At 35.3% G+C, this 16045-nt stretch overlaps 1 protein-coding gene across 1 annotated transcript; it reads right to left on the reverse strand.

The window, feature by feature from the left end:
* Positions 1-2048: 2048 nt before the first annotated feature.
* LOC141516914 (olfactory receptor 10AG1-like) lies at positions 2049-2990 on the reverse strand. Its single transcript, XM_074227871.1, has one exon. The coding sequence runs from the start codon at positions 2988-2990 to the stop codon at positions 2049-2051; it is 942 nt and encodes a 313-aa protein (XP_074083972.1).
* Positions 2991-16045: the final 13055 nt, after the last annotated feature.

Consider the following 16045-nt stretch of genomic DNA (forward strand, 5'->3'; position numbering starts at 1 on the left):
TGGGCTTCAATGACTCCGGAAGAGATTAAGACTGATGACTGATAACAATGCAACTCTGTCATGTCAATCCTTTTCACCCATGAGTCAAGACATGATCTCATGATTTTAATAATTCTCTTTGAAAATGAAGGAAGAAACATTAAAACCAAATGGACTTGTATATGCATGAGTAAAAAGTATATGAACCTAAAGAATATCTTGAAATTTGCTTTTTTATTATGAAAATATTTTTCACATTATTCTTCAGAGTTCTTTCTTTGTTCAGGACCTTTTGAAACAGGTTTGATCATGTTCAAAAATATTCATAAACTTTTTTTTCTTATAAGAAAATAGGGGTGGCTAGGTGGTGCAGTGGATAGAGCATAGGCCTTGGAGTCAGGAGGAGCTGAGTTCAAATTTGACCTCAGACACTTAATAATTACCTGGCTGTATGGCCTTTGACAAGCCACTTAACCCCATTGCCTTGCAAAAAAAAATATAATAATTAACATTTATATAACTCTTAAAGTCTTGCACAAAATGCTTAATAAATAGTATTTCTTTTTTTCTTCACAATAAATGTTCTAGATAGGAGCCATTACCAATTTCATTTTATTGATGAGTAAACTGAAATTGACAAAGGGTGTAAATTGGTTATATTCTCATGAACATAAAGTATTTGAGGCCAGATCTGAACTTAGTTCTTCCTGATTCCTGATCTAGCATTCTATCCACTATACTCCCTAACTTCCACAATCAAACGAATATAAATTAAGTACCTCCTATATACCAATGCCGATATTAATTGATGGGGATATAGTCAAGAAGAAAAAAGACACTATCTGCCTTCAAGTTGCTTACCATCTAATGGGGAGAGACAACACATCCAAAGAAGTCAGGGGGGCAGCTAGGTGGTGCAGTGGATAGAGCATTGGTCCTGGAATCAGGAGCATCTGAGTTCAAATCTTGCCTCAGATACTTAATAATTACCTAGCTTGTGGCCTTGGACAAGCCACTTAACCCCATTGCCTTGCAAAAACCTAAATATAAAAAAGAAGTCAGGAAAGCAGGGGCAAAGTAAATTAAGGTAGCAACCAATGGATTGTCAATGCTATATTATGAGAACTTGGGGTAAAGAATGAAGAAATAGTATAATGAGGTCTGATTATGCTAGCTAGTGAAGGTTGAGTTCAAAAATAACATGAGAAATATCCCTTGAGGCAAGGAGGTAATTTATTTGTTCATGATTCTGCATCAAGTTCCAACCTGGTGTTAGTTAATGCTATTGACTTCTATGATGCCCAGGAGAAACAAATCTCCTTTAAAATAGCAGCCTGAGGCATAGGTCAGGATAGTCTCAACAGGAAGCAGAAACTGGTCATTTCAGATAGATTTGATCTCAGAAGGCCTCCAAGTAAAGAGAGGCCGAAGTCTAAGGACAATGCCTGGGGACTTGATCAAACTCCCTTGCTTCAGGGGTGAGGAGACCACAGTTTGTCTGGATGACAGAAAATATCATAATGGTGTCATGTGAGGATGAGGAAAAATAAGAGGAATTTTCAGTAAATGGTCTTTTATGTGAGAAAATAAAGAATGAGGAGGTAGTGGCAGAAGATCTACGATGACTTATCTCGTATACTTGCCTAGTATAATTGTATAGAATTACATGAAGGAACCTATTAATTAAGCAGTGAGAACCCTGTTAGCAGGAGCTGACATGACATATCCTTTGTATCTCTAATGTTTAATACAATGTCTAGCATTTACTTAATAAATATTTGCTAAATTGATGGCATTATACATGATCTTATTATAGATTGTTGAAACATTAGCCTTAGTAATTGTATAGGAAAGTATTAAAGTTGGTTGGAATTCACATTTTCATGATATGCAGACAGAGCGATGCCTCTAAAAATGGAAATAGAATATTTCATTATTAGAAATTATTAGCTGGAAATTATAGAAGTTTTCAATGAAATAAGAAAGACCCGAAAGTAGGTTTTTAATAGAAATCATGAGACAAATGAAAAAAATAGAATCGATTAAATTGAATTATTTGTTTCACAAGACTAGGTAGGTAGATGTTTTTTAATTGCTACAATGACATCCTTGTTCCTCAGACTATATATCAGGGGGTTGAACATAGGGGTCACCATATTGTAGAAAAGAGAAAGTACTTTATCTGTTCCTGCAAAATGGCTGGACTTGGGTCGCAAGTACATAATAATACCAGACCCAAAGAATAATGAAACTACTATGAGATGGGAAGAACAAGTGGAGAAGGCTTTCTGCCTTCCCTTGACTGATTGCAATTTCAAGATACTGCTGATGATTTTAATGTAGGACGTAAGAATCAACATAAAGGGAATCACAGCAAAGACAACAACACCAGCATAGACGGCAGATTGATTCATAGAGATGTCCCCACAGGCCACCTCCAATACTGGAGTGATGTCACAGAAAGCGTGATTGAGTTTGTTAGAACCACAGAAGGGAAGAGAGAAAATCTGATATGTCTGCCCTATCTGACCAGGAATTGCACCAATCCAAGAGGCAATTACCAAATAGACACAAACTCTGTGGTTCATAATAAGGGGGTAGTAGAGAGGCCTACAAATTGCCACATATCGGTCATATGCCATAACAGCCAAGAGAAAACACTCAGTGACTCCAAAACTCAGAAATAAACAAAGTTGTACAGCACAGTTCAGAAAGGAAATATTTCTATTCTTGGTACAGAGATCCATCAGCATTTTGGGGAGAGTGACTGATGTGTAACAAATTTCCAAAAATGAAAAGTTCCCAAGGAAAAAATACATTGGTGTTTGAAGAGCTGAATCAATCTTGGTTATGACAATGATCAGACCATTTCCTATAAGAATGCTCATGTAGATGATTAAGAAAATCCAAAAAAGAAACCCTTGTAGGTTGGGATAATCTGAAAATCCAAGGAGAATAAATCCCACTACTTTAGTAAAATTTGCTCCTGTCATTCCTTCTGTATATTTCATCTGTGGAAACAGTGAATAATCATTTAAACACTGACTTCAATTTCTTCTACTTTAAAGGTGTTCAACAAGACATGTTCGAAGCTATGTTTCCATTATAACATTCTATAATTAAAGTTAATAGATGTTTTCCCATTTTAAGATTCTCTATTTAAATGACACTTTAGGGACTAATATACGATTGTCCATTATCATATTTTTAAAAATTCTGAATGCAGTGGCTGAGAGGTTTACATTGGACAATGAAGTCCAGAAGAGCTAAAAGATTGTCCCCGCTTCAAGTGAAATGTCCTGACTAAATTGATCTAAATTTAGCAGTCAGGAAAAATTTATTAAGCACATACTCTGTATCAGACTCTGTGCTGGGACCTGGGGATATAAAGACAAAAAATGATTAAGTTCAGGTTCTCAGTCAGTATATCTTTTATCAGAAAGACAATATTTACATTTATGAATATGCAAAATAAATGAATTTATTGAGAATTGGTGGACACTAGGAAATGAGAAGGGTAGAACGATTGGGAAAGGTTTCCTGCAGAAATGGAGCCTGAATTAAACATTGAAAAAATTAAGGAATCCCAGGTGTTAACATTTTTAATGATAATTTTTACAGTATTAACAGTATGATTTACAATCTGGAAACTAGTACTAGGAAGATGAAAGCTTAATAAAAATTCATTTTGTAAAAGTAAAAATTCTTTCTAAATCTTATATTTCTAATTAAAAACTGGTCTCTAATTGAGAAATAAATTTGAATTTTGTCACTGTGTGTAAAAATTTCAATCTGCCATGGCAAAGACTGCTTTTCTCCATTTGAATATTACCTTGGCCTGGGTCAGTTTAAATGTCTGTTTAAAAAGGGAAAAAAAAAAACCCTAGTTTTTCTATTTGTAATTACTAGTTATAAATCTGAATATTGTATCTGTTGTAAAAAAGGTCAATCTGTCATATCAAAGAATGCTCTTCTCTATAACCTATTGAAGTAGCCTGTGTCAGTGGCTTTTAATAGCCCAAATCACAAGATAAGAGGCATCTTGAATCGGGAGACACAATTTCTAGGTTTGCTGTAAACATTCCCTCTCCTCTCATAACAACAGGAATTTGAAGCAAATATAACTTATGTGTGGATCATAATATATAAATATGTCAACTATATGACATCTCATTGGCTACTTAAATCAGTTTAATGGTCCTTTGTCCTTTCTGCAAAAATATGGCAAAATTTGTATCAAGGTTGACTCCTCTATGATGGCTTTCACCTATAGGCTTTATGATTAAAAAAAAGTTAGATTTCTGACTTAGCAGAGTACCCACCCACTCAAATTCAATTCGTGTGCTTGTTATGGCATCACCTCCCTAATGTCATGTTCTTCTTCGAGAATGAAAGAAAAACATTATGGTAAAACTTAGAGAATAAAACCTCCTGTATAATCTAACATTTTACTATTTCATTTTTAGCCCAAAATAATTAAGGTTGGCAGAAAACTTAATGTCATGCTGTCATGGTGTTTTAATGAGGTAAGGGTGAATCCCTTGATCCAGGAGAGTACGATCCTTTCTTAAGAAAGTTTAATAAGCATTTCTTTCTGGAGTAAGAAATTGAATGTTAATCGCAAACTCAGGAAGACACATGATTAGAAATTTGTCCTTCCCTTGATATATTTCAATTTCAGGAAGAGATAACAATTCATCAGATAGAACTATGTAAGGATGATAAATAATATTTGAGGAGCAATTGTATTACTTAATATTTTGTAACCTCATAGATAGGTCTATGGAGGTTAATGACTTCCCTTATCTTTGTTTATGGATATATTCTCCCTTCTCTCTCATTAGGAATGTTCACCTTGAATAGATGACTTCCACTTTTAGGCCACATGGTAAATCCTAGAGACTAAAATGTTATGTCTAGCCTATATTTTCTGTCATTTTATTTTAATTGTTACATGCTTCAAGAAGAAAATAAATCAATAAAAAAATGAATCAGTGTCTCCTTACTTCTCTTTCTCCTCCCTAGAGACAGATAGTCAGTACAATGCAGAGAAGAATTGGGTCTGGAATAATCAAGACCTCAGTTCAAATTCAGCCTCAGATACTTAGTCATTGTGTGACTCTAGAAAAGACTCAAATCAAGCCTCATATACTTAGGAATTGTGTGACTCTAGGCAAGTCCCTTAATATCTTTTTGCCTCACTTTTCCCAACAATAAAATTGAGATAATATTAATATCTGTCTTGCAGAGTTGCTAGGGAAATAATATAGCAATTGTGACTGGAACATAGTAAGAGATTTGTTATTTTTGTTCAGTTACTTTCTTGGTCAAGATAATGGAATGCAGCTGAAAAAACTAAGGTAGATACGATGTAGTGACTTACCCATTAAGTGTGTTACCCACGGTAACACACCTACTAAGTGTCTGAGACCATATTTGAACTCAAGAAGATGAGTTTTCCTGACTCCAGACCTGGCCTTCTATCTTCTCTCCAAGTACCTGTCCAAATGAAAAACATACATAGACCAGGAAAAAAAACACTAGTATTGATTATGTCCAAAAATGTTTATTTTGTTAGGCATTTTAAGTACATCACCTCAAAGGCAGGAAGTACGTGACATATTTCATCTTCAGTCATCTACATCAGGAATGTCTAAACTTTTTGCTCACCTGGACCAAGTGGGTATAAGGACTACATATAGAATTCACTACTAATTCATGAATGCAACCCTAGCAAGCACAACAAAACACAACATGGTCACATGAATGGGACCCTTGAGGGTCTTTTTGTGGGCCCTCAAGTTTTTCGAGTTATCATTGAGGTTGCTAAAATCTTTCAACATTGCTTTACACAATAGGCATCCGAGCTTGTTTAGACTCAGACTGGCTTGGAGTAAATGTAAATAACAATTATTTCATTGTGGCCAGAAACCCTAAGGACCTTACCCTCCCAGATTGATTTTATCTAGGTTACATGGGTATATATATTTGAGTATATGTATGCATGCATATACACATATATGTGTATGTATATTGATTAGGCAAAAAGAAGCTATGCTTCTTTGCTTCATTTCTTTTTACCTACCTTACCTGTCTACTAGAAACCTGAGGCCTTCTCCGTTTAATTATTTTTAACTAGACAAAAGTGACCATTCTTGCCTCTATGGCTATTCTCTAAGCTAGACTTAATCACTAAATGGACATTGCCATTAAGACCCAGGAAAGACTTAAAAAGGACAAGTTCTCTACTACATGCAAGACTTTCTCCAGTCCTCCTGGGCCATATCTGGTCACTAGATTGAGGTGATTCTAGAGGAGTTCAACCCTCCCTCACCTAAATCCAATTCAATTTCATGGCATGACATCACCTGACTGATGTTAGGATCTTCTTTGAGAGCAACAACTTCTATAAATGTTATCATTTTATATATTGTTCCAATTTTGTTCACTTTATTCTCATGAATTCAAAATTCTTTTTGATATCCTTTGAAATTGTCTAATAAATGTCTATTTTGTTTTCCTTTGATTTCCCTTATTTCAATATTCATAATCTTCAAAGTTTTGTAGTACAGGAATTACAATCACTGTTGAAGAACAAAGATGAAATCAGTCCAAAATAACAGAGATGTGATTTCATTTGTGTAAAATGGGAACAAGGGGAAACTTTTATTCCTATTTTCCTGAAGAGCTCCTCACATCTGATCTGAAGCACCAGACAGATTGCTCAGGTATCTAGGAATGATCTTCATAATTTTTTGTTTATCTGCCTCTATAGTAAGGACATAATAAATGTATGTTAGGTGGTGAAGAATTTTGTCATAATTGGATTATTTGAACTCTAGGAAAATTATCTTTTTTCCAAATATGTCTCCACTAATTTATGTTATTTTATTTTTTACATTTAGAGAGTAATTCAACAAGAAATATATAGATTGATAATGATAATTGGTATTTATATAATTTTTTATTATTTTCTCCTTTATATCCATAACCAGCTTGTGAATTATCCAGATAATTTTCCTAGAGATCAAACAATCCAGGGAACCAAGAACTCACTCTTATAAATTTCCAGTTTTATGAAACATTCTTTCCAATAAATTCCTTCTCAAGCAAATGAGTTTCCTCAATTACTAGAGAATAAACTTTCACATCTTGGTATCTTTTCTCATGTTGTTCTCAGCTCCCCCAATTTCTGTGCTTATTGGGAGCCACAGATGGAAAGACATATTAATCCTACTTTATCATGAACTTGTTACTAAACCAAAGACAGTGAATTCCTTAATATCCTGGTTTCTGCAACGATGAAAAGAAAATCATAATTTCTCTATTTTCTTTCTTAGAAAATTATAATAATAATCACGTGTTAATTTTTTTGAAGAAAGTGATAGATTTAATTAAAGCTAATAAAAATATTTTTTTTCTTTGCAATCATAGCACTAAGTGCAATGTCGCTTCTTAAAATTCTTTTAGGAAGAATTCACAAAGCTTTTTGTATTGCCACTATTGCAGCTTACCTCAATTGTCTCTAAACCATAGAGGATTTAATGAAGTGTGAAGAAGAAAAATCTCCAAATTACTGATAAGATATGGTGAAGACCAGAGGAGGATGGATACACAGGAAAGCGTGGTATTGGATTCTTTGGAAAGTCAGGACTGAATTCCACACTTGGAATCTTGATTGGAAGTATTCAGACAAAGTTTATCATATAACTATGATGGCTACTGAAATAGCAAGTAATGAAGTTAGTGAATTAACCAGTATTAAATGCTAGTTCTTTTAAGGAAATCTGACAAAACTAGGAGAGAATGGCAGATCTTTTAAGAAAAAGAACAGGTGTTTTGTTTACTCTGAGCTTGGGTTTTAGAGAAGGGGTTGAGATAATTTCTACCATATAGCATTCACTGTAGCTAGTAGGATATTTGCATTCCAGTAGGGTCTTTGGGGGAGTGTATTTCTTTACATTTTAGAAGGATGTTTGCTATTGAAAGACTCTGAGGACTATACATTCTAGTGGCAACTTTGTGGCCCACAGTGGGACTATTTATCAAGAAAATCTTGAAAAGGAAATCAGAGACCCACAGGATATGCTTACATAACCACAATAATATTTTTCTCAATATTAAGAATTAAGTCTTTCAGAATGAATAATTAAGACATTCAGCAACCACCTGGAAACCAATGAAGAGTCTGTTCTCTTTTGCCAGGAAGCTATGATATAAAAAAGAGATAAAAGGTAATTTGGATATGGGCATTCACCATAACTTTTTATCACTTTAAATTTCTAATGGTAATGAACAAGAGGTAGGAGAAAACAAATATTTGTTCATCAAAAAGATATAAAAACCCGCTAATTGAAAAATTAATATTAAATGCCATAAAACATTCTAAAAGACTATTACTGGAGTATTTTGGGTGGGACGGGGAAACTGAGGGAGAAAAATGAACCAGCTGTGGTTCATTTGAGTGAAGAAATCACCAACCATCTGATTCAAGAAGACCAGAAAGTCATACTTTATTCACAGCTAGTGAAAAAGGTCACAGGTTACTACAAAAATTTCACAGGTTAAATTCTTTGGTGAAGCAGCTAAAGAGTGTGCTTCAGTGGAAATAATGGAGATAGCAGCCACAAGCTGGGGTGGAAACATCAAGAACAATTAAGAGGGAGGAAAGAATTGAGAGGTGTCACACTCCTCTAAAAATGGACTGCCTTCATAGAAAGACAAGCAAGCAGGTGATAAATTATAGGCAAGATAGGGCAAAAAGGCAGAAGACTTTGGGAAATGACTCACCCCCAGAGTGAGAGGTCCTCTAAAGACTGAAGAGTGAGCAGAGCTTTTAAGGAGGACATAGGTGGGGGGGAGGGAGATATGTTGATGAGGATCTGGGAGCTCACAGAACAGAAATGAGAGGTGGTAGTTCAAACTTAATCCCTTTAGGCTAAGGCAGTGATTCTGTGTTTTACCTATAGGAGCTTTCCTTTTTTCAGGGAGGGACAAGGTACCTTACTAAAGTGCACTAAACTCACTTAGTTGCTTGGACAATGGGATTAGGGTGGGAAGGAGACACCTGATCAGTACAGAGAGTACAGATAAATAATTATAAACTCTACTTCACTGTCCAATATTTCCCCTACTTCATTATCATAGCATGCTATAAAAGATAGAACTCTCTTTGCTGAATATTGCTTTTTGAACCAAGATCATAGACTTTTAATTTGAAAAAGAGCTGAGAGACTTTTTAGCTATAGGCGCTGGATTTATGATTTATAAATAATCCCAGATTAGGAAACTCTCCCTACAAATGCAAATCTGCTCTTTGTTTTTTACAATTTTTTTTACAATTTATAGGGTTTTAGAGAACTGCCTAAATTATGGACAAAAGAAATGGGTAACTTTAGGTCACACATTCAATATGTTCCATGTTCTCCTTATCGACTTTCTATCCCTACATCATACTGCCTCCAGTTACATAAAAAGATAAGCTACTCATGCAAAACATCTCATGTATCAAACTATTAAAGAATATAGCATGGCTCATGCTTACCTGCTTGAGTGGGATTCAACTATTTAATTGCCTCTTTCTTTGATTATATATTTGAAAATAATCTATAGTCATTTCTCTAGACAAGAATGCCAATCATATAAGAATTAAACCTATGCTAACTCTGTTCAAGAGGAATATATCTTCTGAAAAATGGACTTGGACCTAAGAAATTATAAAAGTGTATTGCTTGATAGCTATCTAGTTCTACTCTGGGAATTGTTTCTGTCCCATACCACTTTTTATTTTTTAATGAGATCCCCCAGTCTTCTGATGCCAGACTTTGTACTCTAAACATATGTTAATGAGATGTTTTTGTAACTGAAAGAGAATTGGGATTAGAACACTGAAAGTTTAGTCTCCCTGTTGCCTTCTAGATATGCACAATCAATTTTATGATTGTGGGATATCTCACAGGAACAATGGATATATTTCTGGACCTGGCACTTACTATGTAAATAAGGGCAAGTTTCTTAACCTTGTCTATCTCAGTTTCTTCAACTGTAAGATGGGAGTAATAATAGTACCTACCTCCTAGGGTTATTGTCAGAATCAAATAAGATTATATTTGTAAAGTATTGGACACAGGGTCGGACATATAGTAAGTACTTTGCAAATTGTTTGTTCCTCTCCCTTTGTGTGATAGTTGGCAAGTGTATTTACATCACTGATCATCAATTTCCTCTCATGTTAAATATTAATTATATTTCTTCTATATGTTATTCCAGCCTCCATGCATGTGAGAAAAGTCTTATATAAATGAATTGTTATCAAGGATATTATAACTAATGATTTATTTATCAAATAATCTTATTTTTTATTAAAGTAATACACAAAAAAGGAAACAGTGTCATAGGAAAGTCATTAAAGAATTTTTTAAGTTTTAAAAAACACCATTAAGTAATAGCTTTATTTTTGACTTCCTAAGAATTAACACAGTATTACTGTCATCACAAAAGTTGTCAGATTTGGAAAAAGACAAATACTCTCATGATTTTGTTTTTTTTAGTTTTTAAGATAAATTTCAATAACATTTAATTTTAAGAGTTTCATGAAATATTACTTCTTTCCCCTTATTTATTCATTAAAATATTACTGCCTTATTATTTCTGAATATATTCCTTCTGCCTTCCTACCTATAGAGGCATCTCTTCCAATCAAAATTAGATGGATATAGCTATCTATAGGTATAGATAAGACAGTTATGGGTAGATTTTGTTTATAGTATATATATGTGTGTGTGTGTGTGTGTGTGTGTGTTTGTGTGTGTGTTTACACACAGAAATATTTGTCCATATACTTACACATATGCATGCTATACAGACATATTCATATGCACACATATGTATTTATTTATTTATTTATTTTACTGGGGGTTTTTTTGCAAGGTGCGGGGGTCCAGCCTCTGCGGGGTCCTTGGAACCTGACGGGAGGGATAGAGTCGACGAAATGAATTGAGTCAACAAGTGGGTATAGGCAGGAGCAGGTTGACTGTCAGCTGCTTAGATTTATTTTTAGAGTCTCAAACTCATATGAAACAAGCAAACTAAAATCATTTCCTTGGTTATTAAAGTATACAATTTTCATCATTAATCATATAGTTCATATGGTTACAAGTTTGATCATGTAGTGCTTACAAGTGTGATTATCAATCATGTAGTTAATTTTCTTGTCCCTGCTCAGACTGTGATGACCTCAACCTGCCTGTTGCCTAGTTTGTTGCTGCATAGTAAAGTTATTAATTAAGCAGAACTTCCCTGATAATAATCTTTGATATAATTTGTTTAATGGAATGCTTCTATGTTTTTGTACTGCATATGTAATGTTTTTCAATATGCTCTAGTGAGGGTAGTTATGTTTATCCACCTGTCCATTGACTCTGTCAATAACTAATTTTCCTTTCAGCCCTTGTTGGTAGACGCTACGGTTTCTATGACTTTTTATTCTTTGCCAATAAACTAAGGCTGTTAGAGTTCACATATCAGTTACCTATACTAAATATTCTCTCACCATCTTTATCATATATTCCTGTGTATGATAAGGGGGGGGGCAAAACTGTTAATTTCCCTGGAATTCTATCTGACCCATCTTGTATCTGGTTTCCCTATATATATATTCTGACATCTCCCTGGAACTCCCAGTGCTGTGTCTTCCAAAGATTTCATAATGTTGAAGCCTTTTGTATGTCTCAGGGAGAGGCAGTCCTGTTAAATTGGGACAGAGTTCACAATCTGTTTTATTCAAGGAATTTCTCTGAAATCCTTCCTGGCTATAGTCATTCCACTATTAGGATGAGTAAGTTTTGCAATCAATAATAGATCTATAAATATGGGTGTACATGGAATCCCTAACTATATACATATATATATATTTATATATTGAAGAAGGAAATGTTGTTCCATCAGGCAGTGTGACTACCCTGAGTCTTCTTGCCATGACTGTGTCAAACAGCTTAGAGACCCCGGCTCCCAACACAAGGCAAATGGGGTTAAGTGGCTTGCCCAAAGCCACACAGCTAGGTAATTACTAAGTGTCTGAGACCAGATATGAACGCAGGTACTCCTGACTCCAAGGCTGGTGCTTTATCCATTACGCCACCTAGCTGCCCCATGCACACATATTTATGTGCACACAAGTTTTATATACATAAATGAGTATGTATGCATTTGTAGACTCAGAAATGTCAAAGTTATATATATCTATATATTCTCATTTCTATAAAACAGTTCAACAAAATAAATAAAAGCACAAATGAATAAAAAGAGCACTTGATCTACACCTCAAAGTTTATTTAATAGTCTACATCTACCATCTTCTCTATATGCTGTTTTACAAATCTTTGCCTGTAGTTTTTGAATTTTCATTTTTTTATTATATTACACTTATCCACTATAATCAGTTCACAATCAAATTATTTTCTGGTTTTTCAGGTTTTTTAAATTATTATTATTGTTTTGTTTTTGGACTGCATTTCTTATAGTTACAGTCACCAGAGATTAAATTCCATAACTCATTATCACAGTTACTACTTTACTGTGATTTTGACATGGATAATTTCTCCCTTTTTAAGCAAACTGGGTAGCTAGATTTTGCAGTGGATAGAGCATCAACCCTGGAGTCAGGAGAACATGAGTTCAGATTTGGCTTATATACTAGATACTTGACATTTACCAGCTCTGTGACCTTGGACAAGTCACCTAACCTTGATTGCCATACATCATAGTCTATCTCCAGTTGCCCTGATTCATATCTGGCTACTGAATACATTGGCTTGTTATGGTATTAACTTTTTGATGTCTTGGTCTTCTTTGAAAATGAAGGACAGGAGGCAGAGCCAAATTCTCTTCCAAAATATTCCAAAAAACCTTAAAATTATGACTCAAACCAAATTTTCAAGAGACAGAAACCCACAGAAAGATCCATTGAGGTACTTCTTCACCCCAAGGTAACTTGGAAGAGTGTAGGGGGTAGAAGGGGCAGCATCATAGCCAGGATCAATACGCTGGAGCAAAGGAGCTGCAGCCTTCTGGGAACAGCCTGTAGAATACCTAGGTCCCTGGGGACACCAGTTTGTACCAGCAGAAGCAGTTTCCAGAGCCCCCAATCCAGAGAACATCAATCACAACTTGGAAGATCAGCAGGGAAACCTCTCCTGGAATGAGCATGGAGCCCAGGCCAGCATGGCCCTCAGTTCAGCCTGCGTCCTGGGAAATGGAAGCAGGCCTGTGAAACCACCCTGCACCACTGGGCAGCTGCTCCCCGCCAGCACTCAACCCACAGGAGGTAAGGGGATGGGGGGAGACTGTCGGGGTCTCTCCTCTGTTCCTGGGATAGGACTCTGAGCTTCATCTATATTCAGACCCTGGTTGCAGAGGGGAGTGCTTGTAGTCATCCACAGATCAGAGCACAGGCAAGAAAGCAGTCAGAGCCTTTCATAAGATGCTGAAGGAACTGAGGAAGGTCCTTTGGGAAGAATTTCAAAGCCAGGACATAAGCTAGGGAAATGAACAAAAAGAAAAAAAGGACCCCAATCATAGACTATTACTTTGGTCCCATGGAGGATCAAAACATACACTCAGAAGATGACAAAGTCCAAGTGTATGTCTCCAAAGTCTCCCAGAACAATAGGAATTGGACTCAGGCTATGGCAGAGCTCAAAAAACATTTTGAAAATCAAGTTAGGAAAGTAGAAGAAAAATTGGGAAGAGAAATGAGAGCAATGCAGGAAAAATATGAAAACTCAAGTCTGTAGCTTAGTCAAAGGAGATAAAAAAGTGCTGAAGAAAACATGTTAAAAACCATTTTGGATCAAATGGGGGGGAACAGTCCAAAAAGTTAATAAGGAGAAGAATATCTTTTTTTTTCTTTTACTTTTTTAGTTTTTTGCAAGGCAAATGGGGTTAAGTGACCTGCCCAAGGCCATATAGTTAGGTAATTATTAAGTGTCTGAGGTCAGATTTGAACTCAGGTACTCCTGACTCCAGGGACATTGCTCTATCTACTGCACCACCTAGCTGCCCCAAGAGAAGAATATCTTAAAAAGTAGAAATGAACAGATGGAAAAGGAGATAAGCAAGCTCTCTGAAGGAAACAACTTCTTCAAGTGTAGAATAGACCTAAGGGAAGCTCATGGCTTTGTGAGAAATCAAGAAACAATAAAATAATAAGAAAAGAAAAACTAGAAGAAAATTTGAAATGTTTCTTTGGAAAAACAACTGATCAAAAGAACAGATACAGGAGAGACAATTTAAAAATTATTGGGCACCCAAAGTCATGATCAGGAAAAGGGCCTTGACTTCAATTTTTTTGGAAATATTTTATCTATTTTGAGTTTTATGATTTTCCCCTAGTCTTGCTTTCCTTCCCCCATCCCCAGAGAAGGCAATCTGTTAGTCTTTTCATTACTTCCATGGCATACATTGATTTAAGTTGAATGAAAGAGAAATCATATACTCAAGGAAGAAAAATAAAGTATAAGAGATAGCAAAATTACATAAGAGAACATTTTTTTCAAATTAAAAATAATTGTCTTTGGTATTTATTCAAACTGCACAATTCTTTCTCTAGATATAGATAGCATTCTCCATTGCAGATAGCCCAAAATTGTCCCTGATTGTTGCAAATGCATCAGGGTGTTCATCACCCCCATGTTGCTATTAGGGTGTACAGTGTTTTTCTAGCTCTGTTCATCTCACTCAGCATTAGTTCATGTAAATCTTTCCAGGCTTCCCTGAATTCCCATCCCTCCTGGTTTCTAATAGAAAAATAGTTCCATGACATACATATCCCACAGTTTGTTAAGCCACTCTCCAATTGAAGGACATTCACTTAATTTCCAATTCTTTGCCACCACAAACAGGCTGCTATGAATATTTTTGTACAAGTGATGATACCCTTTTGCATAATCTCTTCAAGGTATAGACTCAATAGCAGTATTGCATCAAAGTGTATGCACGTTTCTGTTGCCCTTTGGGCATAATTCCAAATTGTTCTCCAGAAATGTTGGATGAGTACACAGCTCCACCAACAATGTACTGATGCTTGACTTCATTTTTAAAGAACTTCTATAGGAAAATTGTCCTGATATCCTAGAAGCAGAGGGAAAATAGAAATTGAGAGAACGCACCAATCTTCTCCTGAAAGAGAACCCCCCCCCCAAAAAAAAATAACCCTCAGGAATATTATAATCAAATTAAAGAGGGAACAGAGATACTGATTTTTAGAAAACTTTTTCAAGCTTAACCATGAAAGGAAAATATGTGTTATTTGATAGTTTTATCAATAAAATTACAAGAGACATGGCTTTAAGATATTATTAATCAATTTGTTAATTAGGCTAGCCAATAATCAACAAACTGATGGTCAGTAGTTTCTTGGTGACCAAAGAAAGCAAGGGATACTCTGGAATACCTTAAATCAGGTATGTATCTTCTGACAAGGAAATCCTCTGACAAATGAAATGCATTTCTGTTTGATGAACACTTAATAAAGAGGTGGGCTAAAAGTCTTCAACTCCTCCATGTGAGAATTTGACTTCATTATGAGACTCAGTAGCCTCAAGATATTTGGCCAGGGAAAGGCATTTCCATTAGGTCCACTCTCACTAGTTCCCCTTATAGACTGGATGACTCTAATCAAGGACTAGGCGCTGTGTCCTGGGATAAAGATCTAGCTGAATGCAAATCTATTAATTTGTTTATGGTTTCATCCTTCATGTCTACATTCTATGCCCATTTCAACCTTATTTTGGTATAGATTTAAGATATGGTTTATGCCTAGTTTCTGCTGTATTATTTTCCAACTTTCCCGGGAGTTTTTGTCAGAAAGTGAGGTTTGAGTCCAGAAGCTAGAATCTTTGAATTTATCAAACAGTAGATTATTATAGTCATTTACTATTATATTTTGAGTTCCAAGCTTTTACTGCTGATTCACCACTCTATTTCTTAGCCAGTTCCAAATATACTGCTTTATAATACAGCTTTAGTACTGATCATTTTAGTTGATCATCTATTGCACTTCTTTTTT

The sequence above is a fragment of the Macrotis lagotis genome, chromosome 3 (genome assembly GCF_037893015.1).
Source record: "Macrotis lagotis isolate mMagLag1 chromosome 3, bilby.v1.9.chrom.fasta, whole genome shotgun sequence".
NCBI lineage: Eukaryota > Metazoa > Chordata > Mammalia > Peramelemorphia > Peramelidae > Macrotis > Macrotis lagotis.